Source organism: Microcaecilia unicolor, chromosome 1 (assembly GCF_901765095.1).
Source record: "Microcaecilia unicolor chromosome 1, aMicUni1.1, whole genome shotgun sequence".
Classification (NCBI taxonomy): Eukaryota; Metazoa; Chordata; class Amphibia; order Gymnophiona; family Siphonopidae; genus Microcaecilia; species Microcaecilia unicolor.
In genome coordinates, this window is record NC_044031.1 from 166,922,434 (window position 1) to 166,944,140 (window position 21,707).

The window sequence follows — 21,707 nt, forward strand, 5'->3', positions numbered from 1 at the left end:
AGGATACTTAGAGTGCTAGCAACCGCAGAAGCAGCCTTCAAGGTGCATTGAGGCTCAGGTGGTGATTCTGGGTGGGGGGGGGGGGGGGGGGGGGGGTGAGGGGAATGATGATTGAGTGAAGCTATTTTTTTGGAGGGGTAGAGGGTGGTTCTAGGTTAGTTTCCACCTGGACAGTTCCTGGACAATTACCACTGAACCAATTCCCACCACACCAAGGAGGACAATTCCAGTCTCCCTCCCTTTTCCAGATCAATAGAAGGGTCAGTACCCCCTCACCCCCCCCCCCCCATAGCCTTCCAGACATGCAGTTTTGTGGGGGGAAATGCCCCCCCCCCCCACCACCACACACACACACCCAAACTAGCTTTCAACCTAATTCATGTTTAATCCAGGATTTAAATGTCATAAATAAGTAAATAAATACAAACTGCAGTTCATGGGGGGGGGGGGGGGGGGAGGGGCAATGCCCCCCACACCCCCAAAACTAGGTTTCAACCTAGTTCAGCCCCTCAAAATGACACTGATTACGATTTATAACAAATTACAGCTCTACCTATGAAAAGTTATTCCATTATTATACGTGTTCTGTGTACATCTGTATACTGCTCTAACCTCCTAGTTCCAGATGCCACAAAAAAAAAAAAGCACTGCCAGGACTTATGGGACCCGATACAAGAAAGAAGCTATGGTCGGTAAAATTAAAAATCGCTAGGGAGGGTGGGAATTTTTTTTTTTGAGGTGGGGGAATTCCTTGGTGGGAAGTGTCCTAGGTGAGAATTATCTTGGGGGGGAATTGGTGGGTGGGAACTCACCTGATACTTAGAGGGTAGAGCTTGTCCAGTCCACTGCAGTTCGTCTCCTTTATCGTTCTAAACCTTCTAATCGCATTTCACCCCTGCTTCAGGCAGAACTTTGATTGCCGCTTTCCGCACGGATTCTTGTTTTCAAATCTTGTTTTGCGTCTTCTCTGAATTACCTTTCATGCCTGTTCATACCCAGTTCACCCACACGGTTTCTTCGATCTGCTACTGTTAATACACTTTGCCTCCCGCCACCTTCTGTTATTCACCTTGATGTTACGCTCTCCACCACTATCTGTTATGTTGGTCCATGGCTTTGGAACTCACTTCCTGCTCACTTGCGCTCAGAATCCTCATACATGAAGTTTAAGGCAGCTTTAAAAGCACACCTATTCAAGATTACATATCCTACTTCCCATTAAGACTGTGTGTTTTTTTTCTTCCTTCTTTCTCTATTTTCTTTATGCAGCTATTGTTTTATTGTAAACTGCATAGAAGCCATTTTGTTTGGCCCATCACGGTATATCAAGTTTTCATAAATAAATACATTTCAGAGGCTACTGCTGTGGACAGGGATGTGAGTCATGGCTTCTCCTGGGGTGGCTGGGTAGGCGATGAAGAGTGGTTGTGTTTGCTTGTAGTGGATTGGACTAGCAGTGGGGAGGGGGTAAAACTACAGCTGCTTCGGGCAGGTGGTCAATGGAGAGATGCTAAGACTGCAGCTTTTGGGGGTAGGTGAGTGGGTGCTCTGTCGCCACTCACCCGTAGTAGCTGCAGCTTTAGCTTCTCTCTCTCATTGCCCCACCAAATACAGCCTAAAGCCTCTCTCAATTGCCAGATAGGTGGTTGGGCAAAGGGGAGAGCAACTATGTTAAATAACTTGCTGTGCCTCAGCGCACTATAAATGTGCATAAAATGAATAAAAATACCAGTTGTTCTGAGTCTGACGCTTAGATTTTTGGGCTGGCTCCTATATCCTAAGAAACTGTCGAGCCCTGCATTATTAATTTGGATTTTCAGTGGTAGCTCAAGGTGAGTTGCATTCAGGTATACTGGGTCTTTCCCTGTCCCTGGAGGGCTCACAATCTAATTTTGTACCTGAGGCAATGGAGGGTTAAGTGACTTGCCCAAGATCACAAGGTGCAACAATGGGATTTGAACCGACCGCCTCTGGATGTCAAGGCTTGTACTACTTGGCTACCCCTCCACTCACCACTTGGCTACCCCTCCACTCATTAGGGATATTCTGAAAACTTGACAGGCTGTGGCCTCCCCAGGACAGGTATGAGAGCCATTGTTAGACGTTACCAGTCCTGCATTCTAATGCAAGTATTTGGATAAGCCATTATAAGTAAACCAACTTACGTTACTGCAAATTTCAAATTGGATTGGGGCACCCCTTTATGTGTAATTGGGATGACAGCTGAAAATGTTAAACATTTTGGACTAGATTCTATATATCACGCCTAAAGAAAATCGGCACTGAAATGAAATTTGCCTAAGCATATTCTGTAAAGTACACATTAATTTAGGTGTACTTTATAGAATAAGCCTAAATTTCCACATGGTATATAGAATATGCTGAGTGCTGGTCCACATAACTAAATTTAGTCACGGGCACTTATGCCAAGGAAAACTTGGTATAAATTCTGATGCCTAAATTAGTCGCGGACTGCGTGTCTTCTATAATACACATAGATTTTTAGAAATGCCTATGACCCACCCCTTCCACGCCCATGGCCATGGCCATGCCCTGTTTTCAACTATGTGACTTAGAATTTACGCACAGCACGTTACAGAATATGCTTACACAGTTCAACGTGTAAACTCTAATGCCAATTAGTGTCAACAGTTGCTTGTTAATTGGCAATGATCGGCACTGATTGGCTTATTAACTAAGTTGTGTGTGCAAATACAGAATACAACTGGATTTGCATGCACAACGTAAGTCGCTCTATATAGAATCCAGGGGATTGTGTGTTTTTTTTTCTCAAGGAGTTGAGGTATTTTTGTTTTTGTTTGTTTAAAGGGCATGAATGCAAACACTGCTTCTGCACAGCCTACATCAGAAATATTACAGAGTAATTCCATGGGAGAACTATTGCAGGACTTTCTTTCTTTGCCAGCACTACAGGTATGTAGATTTTCCTTTCAAACCATTGGTCTTTTTAAGACATTAGAATTATCAGGCCTATGTTCTCCTGGTATTATCCACATTTTCCTTAATTTCTTACCTCAAAATTTCCCCTTCTCTGCCATTTGTTTTCTCCTGAGTTCTCCATCTATGGCCATACCTTCCCTTGACGCTTAAACCTTTCTAATCTCCCATTCCCTGTTATGTAGTAGTCCTTCTCTCTTCACATTTTCTATTCCTTTTCTCCTTAGTTCAACCATGTTGGAATGACTTTTGATAAAGGAAATCCTCAGGTGATGTGAAAAAGTGCCCCTCTTCTCCGATATGGCATGGGGGGTGGGCAGACAGGGCAGCTGCCTTGGGACCCACAACTCCATGGGATTCTCCGTGGGTTGACATGTCTTCCCCTTCTTTCTGTCCTGTCCAACACACTTTCACCTTCCCAGACTACATTTAAAATGCATTGTTCTTTGCAGGAGGTTGCTGGCACTGCAATGATTCTGGTTTACCGCCTGTGGCCGCCTCGGCGCTTTCCCTCTGCTGCAGTCCGCCCCCCTGTCACTCAACTTCCTGTTTCCACCCAGGCAGACCGTGGCAGAGGGAAATCACTGAGGAGGCCACGGGCAGCATATCAGAATCGTTACTGATGTGCCGGTGACCCCCTGCAAAGAGCAATTCACTTTAAAGGTAGTCCAGGAAGGTGAGCGAGACGTCTGACGGGGGTGGACAGAAGGGGAAGACATGCCGGCCCACTGGGGCACCCTGGAGCAACTGGTTTTAAAGTAGGGGAGGGGATTCAAAGAGGAGGATATGCCAGACTGGGTTTGGAGGAGATAAAGGGATGGTGGACAATGGGATGGAGGGAGGGAAGAGAAATGGAGAGAGGTGTGGAGGGAGGGGGAGGAAGGGGGCAACATACTGGATGGGAGGACAGTTGGGAACAGAAAAGGAGAGATGGTGGACCTGGGGTGGTAGTGAGGGAAGGAGGGAGAGATGCTGGATGGGAGGGCAGGTTGGAAGAAAGAGAGGGAGAAGTTGGACTGAGGATAGAAGGGAGGGAGAGGAGGGAAGAGAGGGAGAAATGTTGGGTGTGGAAGGGAAAGATTCTAAACAGTATGATGGAGGGAGGAAAGAGATGTTGCATCAAGGGCAGGAGGGAAGAAGAAGAACAGATAGAGCAATGTTGGACCATGGGGGTGGGCAATGAGAGGAGGAGAGATAGACCCATGGCGGGGGGGGGGGGGCAGAAAGGTGGGTCAGGAAGATGCTATGGGTGGAGGGACAGGGAGATGTCAGGCAATGAGTGGGGTGAGCTACAGGAGAGGGAGAGGGGATTCTGGAAATGGTGGAACCATTTGGAAGATGTCAAAAAGAGGGGTGAGAGGAAGATGAATGATAGAATATTGAGTATAGAGGTAGAAATGTTTTCATGGGGAGTAGATGGAAGGAAAAAGGAGGCTTGGAATGGAGTGAGATGGGAAATTGAAGCTCTAGGGACTGAGAGGAGATGGAAAATTGATAGGTAGCTGAAAATTAAAAAGAAGGGTGAGAGGATATAATGTGAAGGGAGGAACGAGCTGAAAGTGAAAAATCAATGTGATAGAGACAGAAGTAGTGAGGGAAGAGAAGAAGAGAAAAGAAAAATGGACTGAAGACTTTGACAAGAGAATTAGCAGAAATGAGAAACCTGAGACCAAGATGATGGAAAAACAAAATAGCCAGACAACAAGGGTAGAAAAAAGTGGTTTTATTTTGAATTTATTAACTGGAATATGTTAGCTTTTGGGATATGTGCATCACAGATATTTTGGTATATTCAAGTAACAGGGGAAATCGATGGGGGAGGCAGTCACTTTTTCACAGTGTTCTTTTAAACGCTGGCTGCCGCATTTAAATATATTGTGTATATCCAGTGGAGGAGTGGCTTAGTGGTTAGGGTGGTGGACTTTGGTCCTGGGGAACTGAAGTGATTCCCACTTCAGGCACAGGCAGCTCCTTGTGACGCTGGGCAAGTCACTTAACCCTCCATTGCCCCAGGTACAAATAAGTACATGTATACAATATGTAAGCCGCCATGAGTGGGAAAGCGTGGGGTACAAATGTAACAAAAATAAATAAAAATATTCAGTGGGGATTGCTGACACTGCCAGCTGTACAGATAACATCGACATTCAGTTGCTATTCATATTTATTAAAAAAAAAATTCTATTCTGCACAATCCTACAGTTCTTTCTGGTGTCCTAACTTAAAATGATAGTGGCATAATATTGTTGGCTATCCTTAGAGTTGGATTGGATTTGTTAATTTGATATACTGATTAATACCAGAGTTTTAAAGCAGTGTACTAAAAAAATGTACATAACAAAATCATATTAATATAGCTCATAAATATTAATATGAAATCATCATACAAATAAGACCCCCCCCCCACCCTAAATATACAAATTATTATAGTAACTTTATCAAACAGAATAACAAAAACCTCAACAGAAATTAGAATCAAAGATCCAAATCCCCAGTACTTTACCAAAGCTGGGTGACCTACCCTCGCTACACCTATTGCATAAAGGAAAGTAGGCACCTTCTTTCCTGTATAGAATACTAGTATAACCAGGTATATACAGTGGTGGAAATAAGTATTTGATCCCTTGCTGATTTTGTAAGTTTGCCCACTGACAAAGACATGAGCAGCCCATAATTGAAGGGTAGGTTATTGGTAACAGTGAGAGATAGCACATCACAAATTAAATCCGGAAAATCACATTGTGGAAAGTATATGAATTTATTTGCATTCTGCAGAGGGAAATAAGTATTTAATCCCTCTGGCAAACAAGACCTAATACTTGGTGGCAAAACCCTTGTTGGCAAGCACAGCGGTCAGACGTCTTCTGTAGTTGATGATGAGGTTTGCACACATGTCAGGAGGAATTTTGGTCCACTCCTCTTTGCAGATCATCTCTAAATCATTAAGAGTTCTGGGCTGTCGCTTGGCAACTCGCAGCTTCAGCTCCCTCCATAAGTTTTCAATGGGATTAAGGTCTGGTGACTGGCTAGGCCACTCCATGACCCTAATGTGCTTCTTCCTGAGCCACTCCTTTGTTGCCTTGGCTGTATGTTTTGGGTCATTGTCGTGCTGGAAGACCCAGCCACGACCCATTTTTAAGGCCCTGGCGGAGGGAAGGAGGTTGTCACTCAGAATTGTACGGTACATGGCCCCATCCATTCTCCCATTGATGCGGTGAAGTAGTCCTGTGCCCTTAGCAGAGAAACACCCCCAAACATAACATTTCCACCTCCATGCTTGACAGTGGGGACGGTGTTCTTTGGGTCATAGGCAGCATTTCTCTTCCTCCAAACACGGCGAGTTGAGTTCATGCCAAAGAGCTCAATTTTTGTCTCATCTGACCACAGCACCTTCTCCCAATCACTCTCGGCATCATCCAGGTGTTCACTGGCAAACTTCAGACGGGCCGTCACATGTGCCTTCCGGAGCAGGGGGACCTTGCGGGCACTGCAGGATTGCAATCCGTTATGTCGTAATGTGTTACCAATGGTTTTCGTGGTGACAGTGGTCCCAGCTGCCTTGAGATCATTGACAAGTTCCCCCCTTGTAGTTGTAGGCTGATTTCTAACCTTCCTCATGATCAAGGATACCCCACGAGGTGAGATTTTGCGTGGAGCCCCAGATCTTTGTCGATTGACAGTCATTTTGTACTTCTTCCATTTTCTTACTATGGCACCAACAGTTGTCTCCTTCTCGCCCAGCGTCTTACTGATGGTTTTGTAGCCCATTCCAGCCTTGTGCAGGTGTATGATCTTGTCCCTGACATCCTTAGACAGCTCCTTGCTCTTGGCCATTTTGTAGAGGTTAGAGTCTGACTGATTCACTGAGTCTGTGGACAGGTGTCTTTCATACAGGTGACCATTGCCGACAGCTGTCTGTCATGCAGGTAACGAGTTGATTTGGAGCATCTACCTGGTCTGTAGGGGCCAGATCTCTTACTGGTTGGTGGGGGATCAAATACTTATTTCCCTCTGCAGAATGCAAATAAATTCATATACTTTCCACAATGTGATTTTCCGGATTTAATTTGTGATGTGCTATCTCTCACTGTTACCAATAACCTACCCTTCAATTATGGGCTGCTCATGTCTTTGTCAGTGGGCAAACTTACAAAATCAGCAAGGGATCAAATACTTATTTCCACCACTGTATGTTCATATGTGGTTAGCCATGACCACTTATGCCAGCCATAAGTCCTTTTCGATATCTGGACTTGTGTATGAAGGAAGATATTTTTAATTAAAATGTAGGGATATTGTAAAGGTTCAGCATGCAATGAATAGTTTTGGGTACTCAAGGGACTCCATAATTCAGCTGCACAGGTCTCCTTTAGGTCCCCTTTTACTAAGTGGTGGTAAGCCCAACTCAGGCTTACCTCTCACTAAACAGGAAGTACCGCTGGGCTACCGCAGCAGCCTGGCGATACTTTCCACCCCTAGCGCACCAGAGTGTATCCGGCAGTAATTGGGCAGTGCCGCGCACTGCCCAGTTATCGCTGGGTTAGCGTGGGAGCCCTTACGGTAAGGGTCCCATCCCCAAAATGGCCGCACAAGCTAAGCTTTAATAAAAGACCTCCCCCCCCCCCCCCCCCCCCCCCCCAGTTAGTAGCAACATTCCATTCTACCAATCCCAGGGCAAGCAGTGGCTTCCCCTTGTCTATCTCAATAACAGACTATGGACTTTTCCTGCAGGAACTTGTCCAAACCTTTTTTTTTAAACCAGATAACACTAACCACTGTTACAACATTCTCCGGCAGCGAGTTCCAGAGCTTAACTATTCTTTGAGTGAAAAAAATATTTCCTCCTATTTGTTTAAAAAGTATTTCCATGTAATGTCATTGAGTGTCCTCTGGTCTTTGTACTTTTTGAAAGAGTGAAAAATTGATTCACTTCTACCTGTTCTACACCACTCAGGATTCCCCCCCTCAGCCATCTCTTTTCCAAACTGAAGAGCCCTAACTTCTTCAGCCTTTCCTCATATGGGAGCAGTTCCATCCCCTTTATCATTTTGGTTGCTGTTCTTTGAATCTTTTCTAATTCTGCTATTTCTTTTTTGAGATATGGCAACCAGAATTGAATGCAGTACTTGGTGCGAGGTTGCACCATGGAGCGATACAGAGGCATCATAATATTATTGGCCTTATTTTGCATCCCTTTCCTAATAATTCCTAGCATCCTGTTTATTGGCCACTGTTGCACACAGTCCAGAAGATTTCAGCGTATTCTCTACAGTGACACCTAGATCTTTTTCTTGAGTGCTGAATTCTAAAGTGGACCCTAGCATCTGGTAACTGATTTGGATTATTTTTCCTAATGTGCATCACTTTGCATTTGTCCACATTAAATTTCATCTGCCATTTGGATGCCCAGTGTTCCAGTTTCATAAGGTCTTCCTGCAAGTTTTTCACAATCCACATTTTTTGACAGCATTGAATAGTTTTATGTCATCTGCAAATTTAATCACCTCAGTCATTGTTTAGTTTTTCTGATCATTTATAAATATGTTAAATAGCACCGGTCCCAGTACGGATCCCTGTGGAACTCCACTATTCACCTTCCTCCATTGAGAAAAATGGCCATTTAACCCTACCCTCTGTTTTCTGTCCAATAACCTATTCCTAATCCACAGAAGGACATTGTCAAACTATCTTTATTGAAATTTTCATTATAAAAACAAAACATTCATAAGCAGTATAGGAGCAATATTGATAGTATACTAGTATAATAGAAGATAACAGTTACGCTGTCACATTGTAGAAAGAAAATGCTGAGCACTGGAGGCTCATGATGCTGAGCATAAGGGAATGTGCACGACATATTTTTCTAAACTGTACAAAGGAGGAATAGAGAATCATAATGGTAAATAATACAATAAAATTAAAAATGAAGCAATACATTTAAATGCTTTGACAATATATGATCATATAAATTATGAAATCTTTGCATTTTCACAAAGAGGTATTGATTCCGATACTTTAAGAAAATGTCCAACTCTGTTAGTTTTTGTTTCTGCTACTTTAGCCTCGTATTTGTAAATAAGACATGCGGAGTTCCACCAAAAAGTGAAAGAAAGTTTACTATCATCTTTCCATTCCTATAGAATATCTTTCAGAGCTATAGAAATTATTATATCATAGACTTTACCCTTTTCCACCGATAAAATCTTCTCAAGGCAGAACAAAGGATAATATATTTATAGGAAATTGGTAAGTTAATATTCAGTACGGATGAGATCCTATTCCATATAAGATTCCAATACGTACATAGATTGGGACATGAAAATAACATATGTTCCATTTTACCTATAGCAGAGTTGCATGCCAACACAGATTGGACAATTTATGATTAACTCTATATTGTTTAACTGGGGACCAAATTGTTCTGTGCATAATCAAAAATAAAGACTGTAAAATCGGGGCAGAAGCTAGAGGCTTATTTATTTTAGACCAAAATAAAGACCACTGATTTTCAGTTCAGATATTTTAGTCTGCCAAGTGTTCTTGCAGTGTTATTATATCAAACATGAAATAAAAGAATATTATAATGAGATGCTGAATTACCCACTCAAAAGCACCAGAGAGGGTATTAAAAGATTTCAGGTGAGTCAGATTCCACACACATTTACCAGCATTTGCTGAAAGCAAGGCAGACCTAAGTTGAAGGCATTTGAAAAATTGATTAGGTAATGAAAGGATGCCTGCAATTTGCTGAAAGATGAAATACCATGTGAATCTAAGACATCATTGAGACTGAGAATACCAGTACATATCCAAGTATGGCAAAAAAAGGGGAGATTTATTAATTGTGATGAGAGGATTTTCCCATAAAGGGGCCTGGGCTGTAGTTAAAATAGGATGTTTTTGAAGTTTATCCAGCAGATTAATAATCAACGGTGTCATTTACAACATTATGCTCCGTATCTGGGGCAATAGAAGTAGCACCTATTCTATTTTTATTGGAATAGGATGGGATAATTGCTGTTCTACATGTAACCATAATGGGACTGAAGTAATCCAACAGATCCACAGACCACCAAGATGCTGCCCTCAACAGAAACGCCTTATTATGCAGTTCAAAATCTGAGAATATTTACGCCACCCTTACCTTTAGGTGATCTTAATTTTTTAAGGGCAGTACTGGGGGGGGGGGGGGGGGGGAGGTTATTCCACATAAAAGCCATCAGGAGTTTTATCTATTTTCATGAAGAATGATTTGAGAAATTGAAGTGGTAGCATGCTTAATAAGTATAATATTTGGGAAGCAATCACCATTTTCACTATCTACAATTTACCCCACCATGATAAGAACAAAGGGCTCCATTTAAGGCAAATATTTTACAAGATTAATTATTCTATCTATATTTTCTTGTAAAGTCACCATTAGAGTGGATTTAAATGTCAAGCCTGAGTATTTAATAACCAGTTTTACACTAACAGTTAGGCACAGATGTTATCTTTATACAGTAAGCATTAAGTGGAAAACATCTCTGTTTTTGTCTAGTTTATAGTATAGCTGCATAATTTTCCAAATTCTTCTGTTAGTTTAAAGATACTTGGAACAGATTCTGCAGGAAAAGGGGCATACAGTAAAACGTCATCAGCATAAACTGATAGCTTTGGGTATTCACAAAAGTAATCCCATGGATATCAGAGGATGAACGGATTGCAATTCGGCTCCAGGGCTAAATAAAAAGCAGTGGGGAAAGGGGACATCTCTGCCTTGTTCCTCTAGTTAAAGAAAATGATTGTGTTAATGACCCATTAATAAACAGTCATGCTGTGGGGCTGGAATATAATATTTGAACCATGTTGCTAAAGCTGTCACCCAATCCAAACCAGGCCATTACTGAAAAGAGAGACTTCCATTCAATGTAGTCAAATGCTTTTTCAGCATCTAACGAAATAACAAGCTGGTACTTGTAGCGCTTGCATAGTACGAATATGTGACAAAATTCTGGTGTTATCGGAGGATAATCTGCCTCTCACAAAGCCTGATTGGGAGGGATGAATCAATTTAGAAATAATTTTGGACAATCGATCATCTAGCAATTTATTGTATATCTTAATCATAACACAGCACAACAAAAAAAAAAAGATTTTGTGTGCTACTGGACAAAAAACATTTGTCCTATACTAAATTCAGTGTGCGTATTCCAAATCCGAAGTCAGAATTGTAACACGTCAGGAAATTTTGTTATGCATAAGTTTGCCCAAATGAATTAAGCACTTGGAAAGCATTGAATAATTTTTTACAGAACGAGTTTTACTTCAACAATTACCTGATCTACATCAAAGTTTTTGTTGGCCCTGATGGCAGTGGCGTAGCTACGTGGGACCTGGACCCCCCTCCCGGCGAACCCGCCGCCGCCTACCTTCACTTTTGCTGGCGGGGGACCCCACTCCCTGCCAGCCGACGTCCTCTCCATCCTGCTCCTGCTGTTGCATGCATTGCTGACATCCTGCACGTTGTACGTGCGACGTCAGACTCAGAGAACAGAACTCTGTTCTCTGAGTCTGACGTCCTTTTTATCAAAAGTGAAGGTAGGCGGCAGCGGGGGAGGGTTCGCGGTGGGTGGGGGGGCAGAAATGGCGGCGGGGGGGGGGGGGGTGGCGCCGGGGGGAGGGCTAAAATGTGCCCCCTCCCCTCGGGCTTTGGACCCCCCTCCCACGGAAGTCTGGCTACGCCCCTGTCTGATGGAATACCTGCAGAATTTTATAAGGCCTTCTCTTCCGCCATCTCACTTCATTTGTTGACTTATTTTCAAGCGCTGCTGCAATCTACTATTCCTGGTCGTTTTTTGGATGCTAACATAGTAGTGCTGCCTAAGCCCGGAAGAGACGCCACCCTGGTGCAGAATTATAGGCCTATCTCATTGTTAAATACTGACTTTAAAATTTATGCCAAAATTTTGTGCTGTAGAATTGAGAGTCTTATCCCGTCTCTTATACACAGGGATCAGGCTGGTTTTGTTAAGTCCCGGAGTGGTGCTGACCACACCAGATTGCTCTGTCATGTAATGCATTTTGCTCGGTCACAGGATTATCCCATACTGTCTGTTTCCCTAGATGCGGAAAAGGCCTTTGACCGAGTAGACTGGAAATATCTATTTATAGTGCTTATGCAATTTGGTTTCCCTGATACTTATGTGCATATGGTACAGCTACTATATGCTCGTATAGTGGCTAATGGTGACATCTCTGATTCTTTTGTTCTGCATAGAGGTACTAGGCAGGGTTACCCCATCTCCCCCTTGCTATTTAATTTGGCCCTTGAGCCTCTCCTAGTGGCCATCCGGCAATCAGTTGATGTTGCTGGTATTCATCTCGGCTCGGAGGAGTTCAAGCTCTCAGCTTATGCGGATGACATTCTGTTATATCTCACCAAACCTCAGTCATCCCTGAAAGCCCTTTTTGCTCTCATATCTAGCTTCTCAGAGGTTTCTGGTTATAAAGTTAATTGGGAGAAAACAGAAATGATGCCGCTAAACGACAGCTGTACACCATTTATTGCTCCTGAATTGCCCTGTAAATGAATCTTATTATCTATGAAGTACCTGGGTGTTTTCTTTGATAGAGACCTCACCAACACCATTAAACTTAACTCTGACAAGGTAATCTCTCAGTTCGAGGCTGCACTGGTGACTTGGTCCCCTTTGCACCTCACTTGGTGGGGGCGGTTGGATACCATTAAATTGATGATAGTCCCTAAGGTCACATATACGTGACCTTAGGGACTATCATCTTTTATTTCCTAGTGCCTTTTATAGGCGTCTGGAAAGGATGCTGACCCACTTCTTGTGGAATCTTAGGTTGCCCAGAATTTCCCTGAGCAAACTTAAACTTCCAAAAAAGCATGGAGGTGTGAAATTTCCTGATATCCTGCTTTATCATAAAGCCTTTATTAAGCGGCAGGGCATGGAATGGCTCGCTTCTGTAGGTGTTTCTTCCCCGCCCAGGTGGTTGGTTTTTGAGCAAACCCTTTTTGGCCCGTTGCAGCACTCCCATCTCCTGGGTATGCGTCTTCCCAGGGGCCTCATGTCTAATCCGCTCATCCATGCAACCTTTAAATTACTGGTGTCCCTTGATAAATTAATGGATATCCCTTGGTCTGCTACGCCTCTCACCCCTATTTGGAATAACCCCAACTTTAAAATTGGCAATAAGCAGGTTTCATGGTCTCAGTGGCAACGTATCGGCATTTGGACTTTAGAGGCTTTGATATATGCAAATAGGCAGTCTTGGAAAACCTTTGCAGAAATGAAACTGGACTTTGACCTTTCTGACGCCCAATTCTACCAGTGGCTTCAGCTTGGCTCCATGGTAAAAAAGCAGTACAAGGGTGGGTTTCAAGCCCAGTTCCTCTCCCAAACCCTAGGGCTTCTGGATTTTGGTCTGAAGCTTCAGCGCACTGGTCATGCGGCTTTCCACATTTACAAATATCTCCTTCGTAAATCCAGCACTAATTGTGCTGGTTTGCGAAGGTGCTGGGAGGAAGACTTGCAGCAACCTATTTCTGGCAAGCTGTGGGAATTGCTTTGGAAGTCCCTTTTCAGGTGCTCTAACTCTTCTACCACTACGCAGTCTATGTATTTCTTTATGCATAGATCCCTTTGGACGCCGTATAAGTTGCATGTTATCAATCCCTCTAGTCCAGATGTCTGTTGGTCTTGCCACTCCCAAACGGGTGCTCTCAGGCATCTTATATTTGAATGTGTGTGCCTTCACATGTTCTGGTCAGAAGTCTGGTCCCAGCTGGTAGCCATTTTTCCCCTCCCTGGCTCCATCTCTTATCAATTTGTGATTCTTCGGGAACAGTTCTTTGGGGGTCAGTTAACTCCTAGTGAGGGGGCTCTTGTTAGTGCCATGGTCTCCTTGGCATTGAAGGTGATCTTCTCCCATTGGAAGACCTTACATCAGGCCACTTATCAGGAATGGTGGAACTCATTGCTCCAAATGTACAAATTCGAATTACATCTGGCAAAGAAATCTTCTCACTTCGCTTCCTATAGGGAAAAATGGCTGCCACTGGTATCCTATTTTGCTTCGGTACAGAGATAAGCAATGAGGTTGATGTATGTTGTGGCCTATGCATGCTCCATGTCTGGATTTGTATCCTCCAGCCCTCCCCCCTCTCTTTTTTTTTTTTTTAACTTCTCCACCTCCTCTTTCTTCTCCTTTTTCTTAACGTGATTCTAGTTGTAGATAGTTGTTTCTTAAATGTGAGCTCCAGTTTTGCCATGATTTGTAAATGTTGCTTGTTGAACTGTGGTGAGCTCTTGCTTCTATTGTATTATATTGAAATCCAATAAAAGATATTTAAAATAAAAAAAAAACAGTATATGAAAATGTAATGGAATAACAAAATTTCAAAAAAGTCTCTTCCTTGTCATCAAGCAGATGAAGCCATTACGTATGGATTATGTCCATCAACCAGCAGGGGAGATAGAGAACACTCAAACTTTCACAGTGCCCTCTTGGCCAGCTAGCTCCACTGCCTCTTCAGTATTCTCTATCTCCCTTAGCAGGGTGGCTGCAGCTTGTTCGAGCTCCAGAAAAATCTGCCGGGAGGTGGTTCCTGGCTTGCCAGTTGTTAACCAGGGTGTTGGAGGCTATAGCAGCTTCACTTTAAAGGCACATAGGTTAGCCCTTTCCCTGCCTTACCCATACCTCTGTGGATGTGGACATATTGCCTTGCTTTCCCTGTCCTTACCCACCAACAGTGGATGCAGGCATATAGGTTCGCCCTTTCCCTGCCTTTCCCACTCATCTGAGCCTCCGGAGTCTTCAATACCTCTGCTTTCCTCACAGCTTTAAAAAAAAAAAAAAAAAGTCGTGTCGCGTTTTTAAACGCAGAGACGCTGGAACAGAGGTTTTTGACCTGATTTTCAGCAGGATCGTAGTTGTACACTAGATCCTTTGAGGTAAGAGTGTTTTCCAACTCCGGGGTGGGCCTGCGATCGGGGCGATTTTGGCGCGAAACCGCCATTTTGGATTTTACCGCCGTTTTTCGGCGATGGCTGCGGACAATGTAAAGTGCTGTTCCACTTGTGGCAAGCGCAAATCAGCAGCAGGGCTCTGTAAATTGTGCTGTATTGGCGTAGGAGCCGGACCGAGCATGGCGAGCGATGTTTCTTCCCGCTCTGAGCTGGCAGCGGGCGCCATTTTGCTTACACCGCATGGCGCGGCCTCCGTGGACACGGAGAGACCTGAGCCGGGTGGGGCACCTCGAGATGAGGTTATTTCAGGAGTGGCTAGCACCGGACAGGATTTGGGTGCCCAGGGTGAGTTTTTCTCCCCGGATTGTGTGCTTTTGCTGCATAAAGCATACATGATGAAAAGAGCCCTTCCTCAAGGGTCGCCTGAGGCTCCTCTGATTGCCCCCCCCCCATGATGGATTCTGGCCTGGGACTGCCCAGTGAGGCTTTTTTCCCGGATGCTTGGCCTAAAGATAAGCGCAGAAGGGTTAATTCCCCTTCAGATTGTGGTGCACCTTTTTCCCCCCCGTGGTCGGGGTGTGAGGATTCGGAGAACTCTGACAGACGTTCTTGGTCTGAGGAACCAGAGTCAGGTGCGGATTTACCACAGGATCTGGATGATCCCTCCACGGTGAGGATTTTCCACCGTGATGAGCTGCCAGCGCTTATTTCAGATACCCTGCAGGCCCTCTCGATTGAAGATCCTGACAGTGGCATGGCCTCCTCAGGTAATCCCAGGATGGCTAGTACCAAGAAAGCTGCTCGGGCCTTCCCTTTGCATGACTCCATCCTAGAGCTTGTTTCGGCTCAGTGGGCTGACCCCGAGGGACCTTTGAGAGTTTCCAGGGCTATGGGGCAGTTATACCCTGTGCGTGAGGGACATATGGCTCATTTTCAAATGCCTACAGTGGATGCCCTAGTCACTGCGGTGACAAAGAGAACTACCCTCCCTGTTGAAGGAGGTGTTGCCCTGAAGGATGTTCAAGACCGTAGGCTGGAAACAGCGTTGAAACGGTCCTTTGAAATTGCAGGTCTCACTGTTCGGGCGTCTGCATGCAGCTGTTATGCTGTGAGAGCCTGCCTAGCTTGGCTGCAACAGGCAGTGGCTCAGCCCGGAGATGGAGCGGAGCCCTTCTTGGATGTGGCTCCGCGGATGGAGGTGGCCTTGTCCTTTCTGGCTGATGCTCTTTATGACCTTGTCAGAGCTTCGGCTAAACAAATGGCAGTAGCAGTGGCGGCTCGCCGTCGTCTGTGGCTACGACACTGGGCAGCGGACATGGCCTCTAAGCAAAGGACTTCTCCTATTTGGTGAGGAGTTAGAGAAAATTGTGAAAGGCCTGGGTGATCCAAAACCCCAGTGCTTGCCCGAAGATAGGAAGAGGCCTTCCTCTAAGGGCCAGGCGGTCCACTCCTCGTACAGACCTCACTTCCGTGAAGCTAGAAGGTACCGCCCGGGGCGTTCTGCTGGGTTCACTTCACGTGCCCGTGGTCAGCAGAGGAACTCCTTTCGCTCGGACAAGCGTTCCGCAGCCAGTGGCTCAAGACCAGGAGTTCAGGGGCGACCCTCTCAATGATGGTGCGCCGGCCCTCTCCTCGATGCCTGTCATCGGAGGATGGCTTTCCCTCTTTGTCGAGGAGTGGGCCAAGATTTCCTCAGATCAGTGGGTTCTGGACCTGATCAGAGATGGATACAGAATAGAATTCAACGCCCCAGTAAGAGACGTGTTTGTGGAGTCCCGATGCGGTTCTGCCGTCAAACGGGCGGTGGTGGAGGAGACTTTACAAGGTCTGATTCAGTTAGGGGCAGTGACCCCGGTGCCTCCCGCCGAGCAAGGCTGCGGCCGATACTCCATGTACTTTGTGGTGCCGCGAAAAGGTGGGTCCTTTCGCCCTATTCTGGACTTAAAAGAAGTGAACAAGTCCCTGAGAGTGCGGCATTTCCACATGGAATCCCTGTGCTCCGTCATTGCGGCGGTTCAGCCAGGAGAGTTTCTCACGTCTCTAGACCTGAAAGAAGCTTACTTGCACATACCGATTTGGCCCCTGCACCAGAAGTTTCTGAGGTTTGCGGTGTTGGGAAAACATTTCCAGTTCAGGGCCTTGCCTTTTGGCCTCGCCACAGCTCCCCAAACCTTTTCAAAGGTAATGGTGGTAGTAGCTGCTTTTCTCAGGCGTGAAGGTATCAGGGTTCACCCGTACCTAGACGACTGGCTCATCAGAGCAGACTCTGCAACAGAGAGCTTACAAGCTACAGCCAGAGTGGTCTCAGTACTGCAATCTCTAGGCTGGGTCGTCAATATGGCCAAAAGTCACCTGTCCCCTTCACAATCTCTAGAGTTTTTTGGGGCCAGGTTCGACACAGTCTCGGGCTATGTGTTCCTACCCGAGCTAAGGCGGTGCAAGCTTCAGAATCAGGTCCGTCTGCTCCTGAGGATGCCCCGCCCGCGAGCTTGGGACATTGTCCAGCTGCTGGGATCGATGACAGCCATGATGGAAGTGGTACCCTGGGCGAGAGCGCACCTGAGACCTCTACAGTATTCCCTACTCCGGAGATGGTCTCCTATTTCTCAGGATTACCAATGCAGACTTACTTGGCTCCCTGCGGCCCGTCTCAGCATGGAGTGGTGGCTTTCGGACAGCATGCTGCGGCGAGGAATGCCGCTGACACTCCCCGTTTGGTGCCTAGTGGTAACAGATGCCAGCCTGAAGGGCTGGGGCGCACACTGCAAGGGGAAGCATGCCCAGGGTCTATGGACACCCGAGGAGTCGGAGTGGTCCATCAACCGCCTAGAGTTGAAAGTGGTGTTTCAGGTGCTTCTGGCCTTTCAAGTGACCCTGGAAGGATTGGCTGTTAGAGTGATGTCGGACAACACGACAACGGTGGCCTATATAAATCGACAAGGCGGAACAAGGTGCAGAGCACTAGCCGCGCAGGCCGAACTGATTTGCCACTGGGCCGAGCTGCATCTTCAGTGTCTGTCGGCAGCTCATATTGCAGGTCAGAGCAATGTGCAGGCCGATTATCTGAGCAGGAATCAGATCGATCCAGCAGAATGGAATCTGGCAGACGAAGTATTCCTGCAGATCTGTGCCAAATGGGGCAAGCCCGTGATGGATCTAATGGCGACAAGTGCCAATACCAAAGTCCCGTGCTTCTTCAGCAGAAGGAGAGATCCTCGCTCGGCGGGGTTGGATGCCTTGGCTCAACCCTGGCCTCCGGGTCTACTTTATGTGTTTCCCCCATGGCCCTTGATAGGGCGCCTGCTCTTGCGGATTCGGCTGCACCCAGGAGAAGTGGTCCTCATCGCCCCGGATTGGCCAAGGAGACCTTGGTATGCAGACCTCCGACAGATGCTCCTGGAGGCTCCTCTGCCATTACCTCTGGTACCGAACCTGTTGACTCAGGGACCGGTAGCCATGGAGGACGCCGGCCGCTTTGGTCTTACGGCATGGCTATTGAGAGGGCGCAATTGAGGGATAAAGGTTATTCCAATAAAGTTATTTCCACTCTCCTGCAAGCCCGCAAGCGGTCCACTTCCGTGGCTTCTGCCAGGATTTGGTGCCTGTTTGAGTCTTGGTGTGCTTCCAGAGCCATTGTTCCAATGCGGGCTCCTGTCTCGCCGATTCTGGACTTTTTGCAGGAAGGTGTACAAAAGGCTTGGCCTATAATTCCCTGCGGGTGCAGGTGGCAGAGTTGGCCTCCCTTCGTGGTAAGGTGGAAGGCGTGTCTTTGGCTGCTCATCCAGATGTGACTCGGTTTCTTAGAGGGGTGCTTCGGCTCCGACCTCCAGTGCGAGCACCCTGTCCAGCTTGGAACCTGGGGCTAGTTTTGAAAACCCTGCAGGCATCTCCTTTTGAGCCGCTTCGGGGAGCATCGGAGAAAGACTTGACACTGAAGGCCGTTTTTCTGGTGGCCATTACCTCGGCTAGACGGGTGTCAGAGCTCCAGGCGCTATCCTGTAGAGACCCATTTCTGCAATTTTCAGAGTCCGGAGTCACGGTTCGGACCGTGCCTTCCTTTATGCCTAAGGTGGTTTCAGCCTTTCACTTAAACCAGCCTATTTTCTTGCCCTCTTTTTCAGAGGAAGAGTTTCCAGAATCTTTTCCAGAATCTTTTGGATGTGCGCAGTATCTGCGAGTTACTAACTCTTTCAGGACTTCTGATCATCTGTTTGTTTTGCTATCCGGTTCTCGCAGAGGGTCTCCAGCGTCTAAAGCCACTATTGCCCGCTGGTTCAAAGAAACTATCTTTTCAGCTTATCTGCTGGCCGGCAGGGTTCCGCCTGTAGCCTTTAAGGCACATTCTACTAGAGCGATTTCTTCCTCTTGGGCTGAAACTGGAGCACTCTCTCTTCAAGAGATATGCAGTGCAGCAACATGGGCTTCTAAGCTCTCCTTTGCCCGACATTACAGGCTGGATGTGGCTGCCAGGAGGGATGCGCGTTTTGGTGCACAAGTGCTAGCGCGTGGTGTGGCTTGTTCCCACCCTATCTAGGGATTGCTTTGTTACATCCCATACGTAATGGCTTCATCTGCTTGATGACAAGGAAGGGAAAATTAGGTTCTTACCTTGGTAATTTTCTTTCCTTTAGTCATAGCAGATGAAGCCATGAGCCCTCCCTGTATGATTGTCTGTATGCTGTGAATCTGTTTTTCAGGTTCTGTTCTAATTTCCTGAAGTTTCTTCCTTGGGAGAAAGTTGGAAAACAATCTTCAGGATTCATGTTCAGTTTAAATTTAGGAGGATGTGTTCATTCCCTCCAGTGTGTTGGGAGGATGTGTGATTCCCTCCAGGAGGCGCGTGTGTTCCCCTCCAGTTCTATAAATAGGAGGATGAGTTCATTCCCTCCAGTGTGTTGGGAGGATGTGTGATTCCCTCCAGGAGGCGCGTGTGTTCCCCTCCACTTATACAATAAGGAGGATGAATTTATTCCCTCCAGGAGGATGTGCATTCCCTCCTTTATGAGTTCATGCCCTTGTGATGGGCCATCGTTTGCTGTGAGGAAAGCTCTTGTGATTCTCATTGCGGTTTGCCATACTGCTTTGGAAGCTTCAAATACTGAAGAGGCAGTGGAGCTAGCTGGCCAAGAGGGCACTGTGAAAGTTTGAGTGCTCTCTATCTCCCCTGCTGGTTGATGGACATAACCCATACGTAATGGCTTCATCTGCTATGACTAAAGGAAAGAAAATTACCAAGGTAAGAACCTAATTTTCCCATATTCCAGTTGAAAAGTCTTACTTCAGCAAGGCCCAGTACTGTTAAAAGTGGTTAAGGCATCTGCTTTTGTGTTTGTGACCAGTCATATTTTCCCGTTGCAAAAACCAGCAGTATAGTCCCCCATCATGTTGGGATTCCAGCGGCCTTGATATCTGTTCTCCATTGTAGAAATGTCTTTATGGAACCTCTCTCCATGTTCGTCACTTACGTGTCCCAAATTGGGTGGGAAAAAGTCAAGATGGGAATGTAAGAAATGCATTTTTAATGACATTCGGCAGCCAAGTTGTTCATATTGTTGTCTACTAGTTCAGCATAGTTTTCAGCTCATCTGTTCCCAAGGAAGTTCTGCACTACTAGCACAAATGCATCCCAAGCTGCAAGTTCCAGAGGGTTAAGTTTTGTTCTGAATGTGTCGTCATGCATTAGTTTGTTGATTTCGGGGCCAATAAAAATTCCGGCCTTTATTTTAGCCTCAGTTTTCAGTGTGCTAAACATCTCCTTCAAATACTGGAAACCATTTCCATCATGATCAAGTGCAATTACAACATTTTTTATTAAACCAAGTTTAATGTAAAGTGGTGGAAGATAAACTTGAAGTGGATCGACCAGTGATTTGTGTTGTACATTGTACCGACCAATTATGTGCTCGACTCTGAGAAGCCACTGTCTCATTTTGTAATGATGTTTGTCATCACGACTGTTCCATAGGCACAAGAAACACTATTGCTTTGTGTACCCTAACTGTGGGCCAAGCAGCAGTGCTTCCACTTTCAGGTCAGCACAAATATTCCATTTATGTTCAGAGTATTTGGTCATTTTCAAAATTAACTCCATAGAAGCATGGGTCTCTTTCATTCCAACCCCATGAGCCAATGGAACAGATGGTTTTTCGTTACCATTGTGCAACAAGACAGCTTTCAAACTTGTTTTGCTAGAGTCTATGAATAGCCTCCATTCATCGGGCACATGTGTACCATCTAACTCCATCATAAGACCATTTACATCAGTACAGAAACAGACATCGCTTTCCATTGCATAGTATGCAGCTAACTTGGTGTATCGATGACGAAAGTGTGAAGTTGTGGTGCTTCGTTGTAGCAAATTCCATTCCTGAAGTCTAGAAGCTAGCAGTTCTGACTTTTCTTTAGATAATGACAGATCTCTTACCAGATCATCTAAATCTGATTGACTCAGCAAGTGCGACTGACCCTCCAGTTGTTCTGGATCAGGAAATACATCATGCCAATCAACATCTTCTTCATCAGGATCAGAAGTGTCAGTTTCAATTGCCGTTCCTGCTGCAGGAGGGGCAGGCACTGGATTCTTTACATCGTATGGTACTGGTTTAAGAGCAGACTCACAGTCAGGATACACAATTTGTGACTTGTTTCTCTTTGAATATCCGGCGATTTTAGTCATGCAAAAATAACAGTCTGAGTGGTGATTTTTCTGCTCACGCCAAACCATCGGCACTGCAAAAGCTATTCCTTTCCTTTTACCATTCAACCACTGCGTTA

At 45.6% G+C, this 21,707-nt stretch overlaps 1 protein-coding gene across 5 annotated transcripts in view; it reads left to right on the plus strand.

Moving 5' to 3' along the window:
• Positions 1 to 21,707, plus strand: part of NFE2L3 (nuclear factor, erythroid 2 like 3) — a 104,611-nt gene that overhangs the window by 64,708 nt on the left and 18,196 nt on the right. For 4 of the 5 annotated variants that reach the window (XM_030202179.1, XM_030202170.1, XM_030202189.1 and 1 more), the window contains exon 4: positions 2,830 to 2,934. The exons of the other annotated variant lie outside the window; for it this stretch is intronic. In XM_030202179.1, the coding sequence (XP_030058039.1) occupies positions 2,830 to 2,934 (105 nt within the window). The remainder of the gene's footprint in view (positions 1 to 2,829; positions 2,935 to 21,707) is intronic. 5 annotated transcript variants of the gene reach the window in all.